Source organism: Pelmatolapia mariae, linkage group LG14, assembly GCF_036321145.2.
Source record: "Pelmatolapia mariae isolate MD_Pm_ZW linkage group LG14, Pm_UMD_F_2, whole genome shotgun sequence".
Taxonomy (NCBI): domain Eukaryota; kingdom Metazoa; phylum Chordata; class Actinopteri; order Cichliformes; family Cichlidae; genus Pelmatolapia; species Pelmatolapia mariae.
The window spans coordinates 21,969,863-21,983,565 of record NC_086239.1 but is presented as its reverse complement, the minus strand read 5'-3'; the positions used below and the strand labels follow the sequence as shown (position 1 = coordinate 21,983,565).

Sequence of the window (13,703 nt, the reverse complement as noted above, 5' to 3'; positions counted from 1 at the left end):
ATGGTGTTCATTGCCCATTGTTTCGCTTTAAAAGATGTTTGTCTATGTTTTGTCAGGAATGAATCTGAATCTGTTGGTTGAAGAAAACACTTTTTTCTTTGTTATTTAAAATATGAAAATTTTCAATTGAATTCAGTCATAAAAAATGTTGAATCTTAATTAAGCTTTAAAAATAAGATACATTTATTTATTAGAAGACTGCACTGGTTATAGACCGCAATTTTGTTTTAGAGCAAACAAATTAAAGAAGATTCATCCTCATGTGTTCACACCAGTTATGCAGATAGAGTCAATCTTTACCTAGTTATATGGTTACAAAGTACTTAAAGTCTTATAAATTATATACCGTGCTTAACAAATTTATTAGATCTCCACTCAGTGATACAGCTGCCCTAAATTAAGGAGATTGGTAATTACAAATTCGTTTTATTTACTTGCAATCAAAAATATATCTTTAATATTAAATTAGCATATCAATACCACTACAACTAATAATAATAATATTAATACTAGAATATAATTATTGCTTTTAGCCATTAATTTTAAAATGCACTGTTTTGTTTTAGTGGCTAAACGTTATGCTCAATCATTTCTGACTTCTCAGAGAAGTCCACTGTGCTAAATCAAATTTGGGCAAAAAAGTGTGAATTTGATTTGTTATTTTCTTCATCAATAACAGCATGATCTTTAGTTTTAAACAAGTTTTCTGCTGATTTCTTCAATATTCGTGTTTTCTTGTTTTAATGACAAATGGTCTGATAAATTTTTGAGATTAATTTCACTGGAAATTAACCTAATAAGACTAACAACACTGGTCAACAAGCGTTTTCCTTCTGGGACTCTTTCACCTGTATTTTAGCAGATTTTACTGGCTGACATCAAACTGGAAAATTAAGTTCCAAGTACTCGCCAACTTGGATGATGTTTCCGCATTTAAGAAATAAGTTTGGTCTCAAGAAAAGTAAAACCAAAATTAAGGAAAGCATTTTTGTTGGTCCTGAAATCTGTCCACGGATGTTTGATGATTGGTTCCAAATGAAACTGAACCCAACTCAACTAGGTTGTCCAGAATTTTCTCGGCAGTCACAGAGTAAAAAGTTTTGCTGAGCTTGTGGATAACGTACAGAAAATGTGTGAACTACTTAGAGCCAGAATGTCCCTGAATATCCACTTTTTACATTCTCATCAGTTTTGGGTTGTTTTTTTTTAGTATTCTTTATTGAATTTGGGCTATGCCAGCAATGAGCATGTTAAAGGATTTCATCAAAATAAAAAAACAATATCAACTCTTGGTCCTTACAAAGACAAACAGATATGCAGTACAAGTGAAAAACCAAGAGCTAAATTAACAGAGATTTGCTTTAACATATCTCTAGTATTTTCTTCTGGTTTGCTTACAAAGGAAACAAAACAGTCTTGGCAGAAAATAGTTAAACTTCCAAACATTGTGTTGATATACTGATGTTCAGCAGTATCAAAGCTTGAGTGATGTGTATGTCATAAACCTGACACGCAAGCTCCAATTTGATTACATATCTGAAATCACTGTAAAACAATGGACAAAGACCTGGAATTTCCTACTAGCAAATAAAAATATATTTTGTAGATCAGTCTAATGAGGCAAACCTTCTACTGGTGCCTGGTTGTGTCTAAAGGTAACAAAATCTACCAACCAACATGTCACTAACTTTCATGTGATACTTTTGAACAGTTTTCTTAACTATTTTGAGCTAAACTAAGCAAAAGTATTTTTGTACAGCAATTAAAACGTGTGCTAATTTTAGTACTGTGCTCTTTATGTGACATGCAGGAATGCAGCTGGTGATATCAAAGTTTACAAATGCTAAATGCTCTGTGGCTGTACCTGTTTGAACACAGCATGCCTTAATCACCTGTTTCCATTATCAACTAAGCCTCTGTAGAAAGTCATACAATGTGAAAAAACAAGTTTCTGATGAGTCATTTGACCTCCTGACATTCTTATAGCATGAAAGAGAAACATTTGTTTGTTTTCACATACATACATTATTTAAACAGTTTTTGTCACGTTGTAAGTTATTCCAATCCTGAATAGCACAGCAGCAGTTTGCAGTTTGTGTATGAACCGCACCAAGAAATTGAGAAAAAATAAGATGTGCTATTAGTGTAAGGGTTACTGGTAAATAACCCTTAAAGAAATACTTTCCTTTCTGCAGTCTAAATTTTGGGCTTGACCATTGCCTTTCCTCAGCTGTTGAGACCTTTTTCTGATATCAGTGTGATCACACTTCCATAAACTGGGGAGACGAGCATATAGTTCTCAAAATTTAGATTTGCTATTACGCCTGTTTCAAGTTGAGTTCAGTAAAAGTTGAAAAAAAAAACTGTGAAGGCAAGCATTACTCACCAACAAAGATGTATAGTTTTTAAAAAAAGACCTATAGGCAGCATAAACCTTACTTTATTGAAATCAAATGCCTAAGCAGAATTAGGTGGAGGTATAGTCATATTTCTCAGCATAGTGAACACGGTCATATTTCACAGTTTGCTTTCCAGCTATTATTATAAATAAAAGGTGGAAGAATTAGAGGATCTAAGCAACACAAAGGACAGCATCACTCAAAAAAAAAACCATGTCATCTAAAATTACAAAATCCATCCATCCATTTTCTTCTGTTTGCACAGTTCAGGGTAAGCTACAACATAATCTGATATAAAATAGTAAACTAAAACTGTCCCCTTTTTTTTAATCTGCCTGCCTTGTATGTGCAAAATTAATAATTCTAGATTCAAACACAATATCCAGAACATACAATGAAATGCAGAAACCTGCAATTACAGGTATTTTATCTCTCTCTTTATTTTATCTAAAAAGACAAGAGTTAGTACAGTGAAAATGTGAAGTTTAATAACATTATTTCCTCCATCATCGCATCAGGAATATACACAATTTCACAGACACAGGGATTTGTTTATGTGTTAGTGCATCTATACCATATCTCTATATTACACAGTCTAAAATTGAATAAAGAATACAAATAATTGCCCATATAGACTAGATAAGCTAAGACAGAAAGCCTCTATAACACCTGTTTCACCAGAAGGAAAGTGAAACAAGTCAAACCTTTCGCTCTGTAATCTCTATACTGAACAACATTCTTCAGCCTTCTGGGGAATGCTACATATACTCACAAGCAACACAGTTCTCTAAATTCAAAATAATGCAAACTGAAGCAGAAAACACAGCCATCATTCAGGTGAACAGTAATTAAGTGGGAAGTTTGACTTTTGAGTGAAGACACACCAGCAAGAATCAGAACCTACCGGGTCATGTTTATCCATTGGATTCAGGAAAGCAAAGCGTGTAGAGTGGAGGTGAGAGCAGGTGGGTGGAGCTTTTTCAGTGCAGGTTTACACAGTCTGGAGCATGGTGGTGAAACATTAAGCACGTTTGTTCTTCTCCTTCCTTTCTTCTCCTCTGCTTTCCACTCAACTGTGTTTCCCACTCAAATTAAACCAAGCAACAGGTAGGTAGGCCTATCTTCCCCCTCCCATCGTAATACCTCCCATGTAAATCCTTCCTTCTTTGCTTCACAGAGACGGGTGTGTCCAGTGCACCAATATCCTACCTGTCAGACCAGTTTTGTAGCAGCAGCATACTAAGATTGATTCACAGTATGAAGCTCAAATAACCTCAGCTGAGCTGTCAGGGCCCTGGACCCAACTGGCCTCTTCTCCCGAGAGTATGACATGATTTCTTTTTCAATCTGGAATTCATGGATGTAGAATTCACCACAGTGTATTTAAACCCTGAACACCTAGTGTATCATGATTAATACATGAGCCATGTGAGAGTATAATGGCTATAATTGTCATTTTGTTATTGGAACTTTATTAGAATTTTTTATTTTGGATTATTACAACAATAAACGGACAAGACAGGGGGACAGAAAAGAAAAAAAGCAAGAAACGGAAGTTGGGGAGAAAGTTTACAGAAAGAGAGGGACATGAAAATAGAGGAGAAGAAGAGGGAGAGAGAGACAAAAAAACTTTGAGAATCACACACTCTATACTCCTAGGTCCAGGGACCAATACCACCAGAGGTGCAATCAGCTCACAAACCCAGGAGATGATCCCCTTCATTCTGGGATGGAGACAAGCAGACTGCCCGGCCCCGCAACAGCAGAGCAGCCCATCAGCCTGGACCCCGAACAGACGACCAGCTCCTCCTGGCTATCTGGTCGTCTGGTCCATGACTTCTCTTGGAAGACGGCATCTCGTTCTTGGCTGGGGAAGAGAAACTCTGGGCCTTCTTTCTGACTATAGCGTCGAAGCAGCAGTCAGTGTATTCCTTCAGAGCATCCAAATTCTCCTTGTTGTCCTCCAGGGTGTTGGAAATTATTATGCAGATATGTGTTGTTGTCTGTCAATTTTCTGGTGTGTTTTAAGCTTCAAAAAGTGTCTGTTTAATCTTTATTCCCCCAAGTCTCCAGCGTCTGACCTCACCTACAGCATTTCCGTTCCACCTAGCATCTACCCAGGAAGACTTCTACATTATTAGTGCAATTTCTCCGTCTGAAAAATAGAGGTGGGTGAATCGATACAAATATTGATAGTTTATTAGTATTGTTAATGGATCAATACTGGCACGATAGGATTGATACTTTGTTTCTATCATCGTAAGATGATATCATCGTATGATGATTCATCTCATAAATCATGACACACTGCTCTCCCCTATGTATCGGTATCGCTATGGCAATACTGGTCCCGTATTTACTTGGTATCAGGTTGATACCAGAATTTGCAGTATTGCACAGCACTTCTTAAAAACAAAAATAAATTGAACAATATATTTTACATTGTATAATACATAATAATTACTACATTGCAAAAAAATGGAAATATGATATAAATTAAAATTAAAATATCCAAAATTGGTATTGAATTCATTTTTTTCAGAAGGTTAAATAAACATTCCACTTTCAAAAAAGAATAAAGGTAGCACTATTAAATTGATGTCACACTATTAAGCATTAGTATTAAGGTATTATTAAGGTATAAGCAAGTGCTTAAATCATCATATATGTTGAATTAGTCTGTCATTCATAAATATAGATGTGTTTTTATCTGTATTAATATTATATTTATAAGTATATCTGTTACAGTCACTCCATGTACAGCTATCACTACTGTACATGGTGTAACTATGTACAGCTATCACTGCTACTACATTACTGCTAGTAATAATCATAATCATAATCATAGTCATAATAATATCTCTGTATTTATAAATGTCATAATAAGGAGGGGTAATGCTATATAAATTATGAATTAAGTACATGTTAATGATTTACTAATATCTTAACAGTAGTTAATACTTTGACATTATTATAAAGTGCTACCAATTTGAATTTTATGGTAATTATTTCATTGTTCGGGCTTTAAAACGTTAAGCAAAATGAAACACTGGTGGCAAAATCCCAAGGAACCAAATCGTGGTAATACAAGTAATTTTGGATGTGTGAAAAAGCATTTTTCTCACGAAGTTGGTGCCTTTCCGCACAGATGTGGCTCCTGGGTATTTCTGATTTGCACCTGCCAGATTCACTTTACATATGATCTACTTCCTCTTGCAGCCACACATTTCTTCAGTTGTTCTTTTTTACCCCCTTCAATTTGAAACTAAAACATAATTTTCATCGCTGTTTTCACTTTGACCATTGCAAAATGTATAACTGACAAGTCAAGTCAGGTCGGAATTTATTTCTATAGCAGATTTTAAACAACCTCAATTGTTGTACAGGTTATAAGAGATATACGCTATGCATAAAAATCACTAAATCAAAAATAAATATACACTAAAATCATGAAAGGAAAAATACACATAAGTCTGTGTTTGCATAATAAAAACTAGTGTACTCTGCTCAACTAGAACTAATAGCAAGCAAGAATAAGTAGGTTTTAAACAGTGTTTTGAAATGACTAAGAGAGTGGGTGGCTTTTATGTGAAATGATCGGTTGTTCCTTCAATTAGGAGCCACAAATGAAAAGGCTCTATCACCTCTGCTTTTAAGGTTTGATCTAGGATTATTGAGGAGCAGCTGGAAATGCAGCGACGCAAAAGTCAGTTGAATAAGGTGGTGCCAAACCATTGAGACTCTTGAAAATCTGAAAGTCCCACTAGGCTGATCATCCTCAGTATTTCCCACTTGGTTGGGAAATACTGGTATGTTGGTGAAAATTAAAGAAAAAACTCAAATCTTCCCTACAGTGATGGAATCCAGGAAATGTTTTGCTTCGGGTGGCATTTTGCTGGAGTGTTTTTTGGGTCTTTTGAACTTTTACGCTCTTCATTACCCTCCCGATGGAATATCTTTTAAGCAAAAAAACCAGCTTCTTTTCACCTGTAGAGTTCCAGAGGCTTATAGCATCAATACAACACACAGTGAAGTTGTTATGGCAGCACATACCGGTCTAACACAATGTTAATACCAACTTTGTCTTAGTTCTGGCTTTAATTTTTTCACTCATCTGTAGTTTAGTGTAGTGGATACTATTTCTGCAAACTCTTTGCATCTCTGTTGCTCATCTTTGCTGAACCGTTGTTGAGCATGTTGCATAATACGTATCTTACAAACTGTAAACATGAATGTCTTCACATATCCTCAGTCATCCAGGTAAGGGAATCCCAGGAAGCTGATTCTGTTCATCTGGATGTTAAATTTACAGTTTCAGAAATGTTTCATGACTCATCCAGGTGTCTTCTTCGGGCGCTGAATGCAAAATCCAGATGAACAGAATCAACTTTTTGGAAACATGAATGTGGGACATTCGCAAACTGTAAACACAGTTTTAGATCTGAATCTAGATGATTTGTGACACGTCATCCGCCTGTTATCTTCCCCCAAGTTTCCTTTGTTGTGACTCTGCATGACTGTAAAACTGATGCATAAAAGATAATGACCTTAAAGGAAATGTGCTTAAGTATAATCCAGGTGTTGTAATGTAGATCTGTATTATGAGACCTGATGTTCAGCATTTTAATTTGTCTGCTCATTAGTGGTTTATTCATGGCTGATATTAATGAGATACTTAATGATGCACTGAGTCTGTGATACACACTAGAGAGTATATTCACTGTTATGATACACCTTTTCACACCACTAGAGGGTGATCTTATTGTGCATGAAGCCAAAGGGCACTTATAACTTAAAAAGTGGCTTGCAAGAAAGTCCCTGTTCTGAACAACAGCAGTTGATCTTGTGACCTTTTAAAAAAGACTCCCTCCCCCCACAGCTCACATTTAGTCAGCGGCTCTCTGTCCACCTGACATTATCAAATAGAGATGTGGTGTGCTTTGCAGAGACCCTGTTTGCATTTACTGGGAAGTAAAACTAAAAAGAAATCACATGAGAGGAGGAGGTGAGAAAACATGGGGGTATATATGGCTAACTTTAAGAGAAAGCTGCTTCTCAGAAATGGAAGGCACTCTTTACTAAAGTATATCTAGATAAAAGCTCCTTGAATAAATCAACATCCCAATGTATTTCTCTTTGGTATAATTTAGATATTGAGGTTTGTGCTAGATCCAACCAATCCTCTTTCTGATACAGTTTCAGTGGACTAAGCATAAGTCACATGCAATCACAATAAAAGAAAGAGTGTGGTACTCCCATGGGCACCAGACTTGTTCTTTTGTTGGAAAAACTGGGTAAAGCCTGAAACAGTTTAAAAAGATGAGGAAGGCTAGATGACATTGCAGGTTCAGCAGTCTATGTCCTATTTGTTTTAGGGAACTTATGTTAAGCAGTAAATCAATACCCTTTACACATTTACGGTAATGAATGAGCAGAATCCAGCAGACAGAGGAAGAAAAGTAATTTGTATGTGACGCTTTTAAGCCTTGATAATCAGCAGAGACAATGATGGACACAATGAAAAATCGGAGAATTGTGCAGGAATAAGTGATTGTTAACGGTTTAACAAGGGGTATTTTTATGAGTCATTTCTTAACCAGAAATCGATATATCTACCCATAACACACATTATGCCGTCAGCTTTCTTTGTTAATCTGCAAAACAGGAGTAATGAACTGAACTACTGAAATTTTGTGTAGGATGAGGTGTAGAGATAAGGCCTGGTAGTCACTGTGGTTTCTTGCGCACATACTGTAGATAAAAGTATATACTTTATTCATGTAATATTTAAAGATATAGGTTGCCTTGCATCCCTCACGTTAGATAATGTAAGTTTTTAAAGAACATAGAAAAATGTTTCTGCCTAATCGCACATAATAACTCGCATGCTTGCGACATATTAATATGGTATAATGCATGATGAAGCTATATGCCTGTTATCCACACAAGCTCATGATTTATTCTTCTCATCAAGTGCAATCTGACTTTCAAGACCTTTATTTTTGATTCATTTAAGTTTTAATGCTGTAAAGTAAGCACATTCATCCTAATTGTGCCTATAATTAATGTGCATTTTTAGTTGTCTCTGTTCTTCTATCTTCAGCCATGGTTAAGTGCAAAAAGAAAAAAAAAGAAACAACATATGCAATGCATCAAACCACAAAGGAGGTCGTGCTGAACAAAGTGTCACAGGAAAAGGTAGACAAAACCTAAAAGAGGAAACCAGTGTTAAGACGAGTTTCCTGAGTTTACATTTTATATTTGTCAGTGAAAAAACAGAAATTACATAAACAAAAGAGTATACAAAGTGAACTGATAAACACCAGAATGAGTCTTTGATAGTAACTACTGCCTACATTTTAGGGGGAAAAAAAGTGAAAGGGGAATTCCTGAAAGCTTCCTCTTCTCATATCTGGTGTAGACACACTCCAACTGTGTTTTTTTCTGATAGTGCTCAACACTAATTACATTATGAGCCCGGTGAGAGCATGGAAAGGGGAAAAGAAAAAACAAAAGAGGAAGAAAGGGCTCTCTTGTTGAGAAAGGCAAGAGCAAGCGAGAGATGAAACTAGCAGCAACGTCACGGATATAGTCACAACAGGAAACTCATCATCTGAGAGGGAGGGGAGTTAGGCGAGCGACGAAGGTACTTGGTGAGAACTATGTAAATAAAATCATTTTCGAAAAACAAGGGGCCTCTTCTTCTTTGTACCGCAGATGTGTAGGCAGCACAGTATCAGCAGAAAACAGCTGCTTCCTCCTTGTTAATACTAATCGACAGTTTAGTTTAGCTCTTCTGTACAGTTACACAGTGCCGATGTGGAGGCTGGATGTTTCTGTCGGTGATGACTGGAATAAGGGACTCTGTTGGCGACTACTAACCGGATTCTAACTAAATGGTGTATTTCCAGATACTTGAAATGGATATCAAAGCCAAATTGCTGGATTTTGTCTTCTTAATGATCTACATGAACCTTGTGTCAGGTAATTAAAAGCTTTTCATATGCTCTATTTGTAATCTTACTTAGTATGTCCAGTTACGGAAAAAAACTCACAGTTGATCATTTACTCAAATAACAATTTAAAAAGTATTTAGAACATACTATATTTTTCCTTCACGATCATTTATAATATTTTTATTATTTCTATGATCATATGAAGCCTCATACAATCATACCAGTAAATGAGCTCAACAGCAAGAGTGGAAATTCTGTTCCCTTTCCAAAAAACCCAGAGACACTTAGTTGGAGATCCCATAAATCAACGCTTGTCAGCTTCTTTTTCTTCTTTTCTTGACCACAAGTTCCACACAAAAACGTCTGGCAGTAACACTTTCGGAATATGTTAACAGGGTTTTACATTACCATTGACTTTATAGCTCATTCCCCATATACAGGAATTCGAAGCTTCGTGTTTGAAAAAAATATGTGTATATATTTTTTTTAAACTTCCATTATTGTAACAATTAATGACATCTTAACCTCTTTTTTCTATATCAGGAGCAGAGGGCATTCCTGGCCCTGCCAATGTGATGGTGAAAATTTTGGATGGGGAGGTAATACTACATTGGGACACACCTGAGGATGCACCTTCAAATTACTACTACAATGTGGAAATGGCAAAGTAAGTTTAACTTACATATCAGTAAGAATCCTTTTACAGACTTACAATATGTCAATTTCTGAACTTCCTTACCCTTATTTTTTTTTATTAAATTTCCCCAAAACTTTCTATTGTTTTTATTCTCTGTGACGTAATTTTATTTTTGTCTTCAGTTTGTTTTTCAAGCATGTGATGCTAATTATTTTTCAACTAAGAGTTACTAAACCTTTTTTTTTTAAGTTCACATTTTTTATTTTGGTGACTGTTTTCTGTCCTTAGGTTCAACGATGACTGGGACATTTTGGCAAGTTGCACACAGATTAATGATACCTACTGCAGCCTTAGCAGTTTTATACCTGATTTTCAGACTAAATACAAGGTCAGAGTTCAGCTGGTAGCAGGGAGTAACAAGTCTGGTTGGGTTCTTAAAAGATTTCTCCTGAATGAAAGTAAGTACTGATTTTCATTTTGTTGTGTTATTTCAAGGTTAAAATGCTGTAATTAATAATTCAGACACATAATAAGATTTTTTTTTCTTTCCTTTCTCTGATCATAGGCAAACTGCAACCTCCCTCCTTCACATTGTGGGCTACATCCAGCACTATAACCGTCTCTGTTCACCCAAAACCCATTCTGAAGAAGATTTTTCCTTTTGGTCTAATCTATACGATTTACCTAGAGGAGAAAGGACAAGATAATAAGGTAGGTTAGGATTAGGTTAAAGGAATAAGGTTTTTATACCTTTCCAACAACTTCATAATTTAAGCCTGGAAAATATAGTGATGAATTGCCCTTACTTTCATTATTTAAAGCTTATTTAAAGAAAAAAACAGCTATGTTCTTGCCCTACAGAATACCACGGCATACTTGAATGATGATATGGAAGAGGATCAGAAGACTACTTTCACTTCTCTCCATTGGGGTAAAGAGTACTGTGTCAGCGTCAAGTTAGAGGGCAGTGGAAATCTCTACACCAGCAGTGTTTCCAAAAAACAGTGTCTGCTGTTGCCAGAGCCAGGTAAAGAAAAAAATGGTAGATTATTTAGGAAGATTATTAACTAGGTCTACTATAAAACACATTTACACAGGGCCTGAAAACAGGAATGGCAGCTAAATGCCAAACATTTGAAAATTTTTCAGCATTAAAACAAATCTTAATAAAGCATCTATCGTCCACTGTGTGTGGTAGATTCATATTTACAACACGGGATTGACCTTTATGAAGTATCATTGTTAGTATGATAAAAGCTCAGCTATAGCCTTGCTTTTTTTCAGCAAGACACTCACATTTGTTAAATTCTTTGGTGCTTTTGCTCTTTTCAGAATATTACATTATTGCCGTATCATCCCTGTCAGTTGTGGGTGGGCTGGCATTCATTGCAATCATAGCAGTCTGCCTGCTGTGTTACCTGAAAAGTCCAGAGAAAACACCTGCTGCACTGGTAGGTACAGTAAACTATAGACAACTGTGCACACTTGTAGTGTCAACTATTTGGAAAACAGAAAAACAGTATTTTGAAAAGAGATCTTACAATGTACACTAATCCTATGGTTCATAAGTCAAACCTAATTTTCTCTTTTCTTTGACTCACCTTAGAAATCCCCTGCTAGTGGCTGGCTTCCACTCTATGTTGAAGATGGGACTGTGGAGGTGGTTACAGACAAAGGATGGTTTCTGTCACCATACAGAAAAGACATGAAAGATGGTGTGAAAGACCCAATCAGTCATCTTACAGTAACAGAGGACAATGAAGAAGAGGAGAGGAGGACCAGCATGGATAGTGGGCTCAGTATGGAGTCTAACTCAAACAATGAAGAGAATCCACCAATGAGACAAGATGACAGTGGCTGTGGAAGCATGGGAGGACCTGAAAGCACAACTAGCAGCCAAACAGATTACCCACTTGAGACTGAGCGGGCTGATTCCAGTCAGAAAAGAGAGGACAGTGGGGTGGGTCTGGGCTGCCAGATGATTTCTTGCATAAACCTGGATGGGCAGGACAGTGGGCCTCTAAAAGAGTCTGCTGCTGGAGGTAATTATCGCAGCCAGAGTCCTTCAGATGTGCAGATGCAAGCTTCTGAAGACGAGGAAACATTTAAACAGATACTTCCAGACTTGGTTTTGGCCGAGGTGGTCACGGGCTACAGAGCTGGGCCTCAGTCGTGTATCTGTTCAGGAGCTGGTCAGTGCATTTGGTGTCATCAGCAAGGCCACGATGAAACCAAAGTCATCAAACAATATAGAAAAGTGTCTATTGAAAATGGACTACTTGTAAGCCAATCTGATTTAATAGACTCTTACAAAGGAGATGTTACACATCCAGGTTACTCTAGAGAGAAACAAACTGACACACACATGATGGATGACTTAGAATCAGTCTTTCCACTGAGGGATTTTCCTCTGCTGACCTCTCTGTCCCCACTGCCCTTAGTGAAGTGTGGGCAGGACTTCAATATGAACAATGTGTCCCTTTCTCTCTGCGATGTACAGCTGAAAATTGACTGATAAACTGTGAGATGTGACAAAACACTTTATTTAAAAAGAAAAAAGAAAAAAAATCCTGCCACCGCATGTTACAGTGCAATACTGGAGCAATAAACTCACATTTTCTACACTTAATGAAACAGAAGCACTAGAGTGAGGTAAAAAGCTCCAGTGCCAGAAACTGAAAAAACATGCGGAAATCTTGGGGATAAAACCGAGTGGTTAACAGGCAGTTACTGAACATACTGTAGGAAGGAAACAGAGGTTAGATTACACAGCTACTGACTGGTAACCGTTGGAAGGAGTCTTGGGAGATTATAAAGACTGAGAAGATTCTAAGAAACACCCTTTTTAACCCTGTTTCACTGAGTCTATTTACAACTGACTAATGTGTTGTCTGCCGGAAGTGAAACTGTGTGGGGAGCACTGAAGAGAAACGGCTTGACAATTATATGCTCTTGGACATTTTGTGATTTCATCGCCGCCAACAATGAACTTTATTGCAGTTGCCCACATGAGAGTGTTCTTATTTCTCAGCAGTGTGTTTAATTCACACAGTTTCATGATACTTAATCAATCCACAAACCTTTTACAATAACAAGTGGTTTCACCTTACTTAACAAGCAAACTTTGATATAAAGAGCATTTAGTGTCTGATTCTCTTTCATGTTTTCTTACATGGCAAAATATTTTCATGTTTGTGCTTATAGACCAGCTACTTCTTTGTTCAGTCTATTTATTAGTCTGTTTATTTAATGTCTTTGCTGATACATGTGCTACTCATGATTAAAACTTTACCTTGGACTAGTCTGTAAAATTCATATGTTGCTAAGATTCCTAAAAACAATGCCTAAACCTAGCTAAACAGTGAGTGAAAAGTGGAAAAAGTGAAAGTGGAACTTGAAAATATTTTTTGAAAAGAATTATTAAATTAAGTTAAAAAGTCAAACTCTTGTCATTTGCATTTAAGTCTTATGGATTATCCAGTCACCTGCAACTTTATGTGGCATTGCAAATTATTTTGTTGAACAGCAAACTTTTTATCCAATTTAGAACTAAGCGAATATTATTTTTAGACACTCACAAGTCAGTGAAACCAGTTGGCAGATGACATGCTGTTTTCAGAAACCATGACTAAAGAAAACCCAAGGAAAACCCTGAGACAACAAAATGATACCTTCTTTAAAGAACCATTACATAAGACAATCTGTAGGCTA

The 13,703-nt window shown here is 36.5% G+C and overlaps 1 protein-coding gene across 2 annotated transcripts; it reads left to right on the top strand.

Moving 5' to 3' along the window:
• The first annotated feature begins 9,028 nt into the window (after positions 1 to 9,028).
• il10ra (interleukin 10 receptor, alpha) lies at positions 9,029 to 13,424 on the top strand. Of its 2 annotated transcripts, XM_063493666.1 has the most exons (8): positions 9,029 to 9,045; positions 9,311 to 9,383; positions 9,899 to 10,022; positions 10,281 to 10,450; positions 10,558 to 10,703; positions 10,854 to 11,019; positions 11,325 to 11,443; positions 11,599 to 13,424. In XM_063493666.1, the coding sequence occupies exons 2-8, from the start codon at positions 9,320 to 9,322 to the stop codon at positions 12,505 to 12,507; spliced, it is 1,698 nt and encodes a 565-aa protein (XP_063349736.1). In that variant the 5' UTR covers positions 9,029 to 9,045; positions 9,311 to 9,319; the 3' UTR covers positions 12,508 to 13,424. The 2 variants fall into 2 exon arrangements, with proteins under 2 accessions (XP_063349736.1, XP_063349735.1); XM_063493665.1 differs by lacking the exon at positions 9,029 to 9,045 and having other exon boundaries at positions 9,145 to 9,383.
• Positions 13,425 to 13,703: the final 279 nt, after the last annotated feature.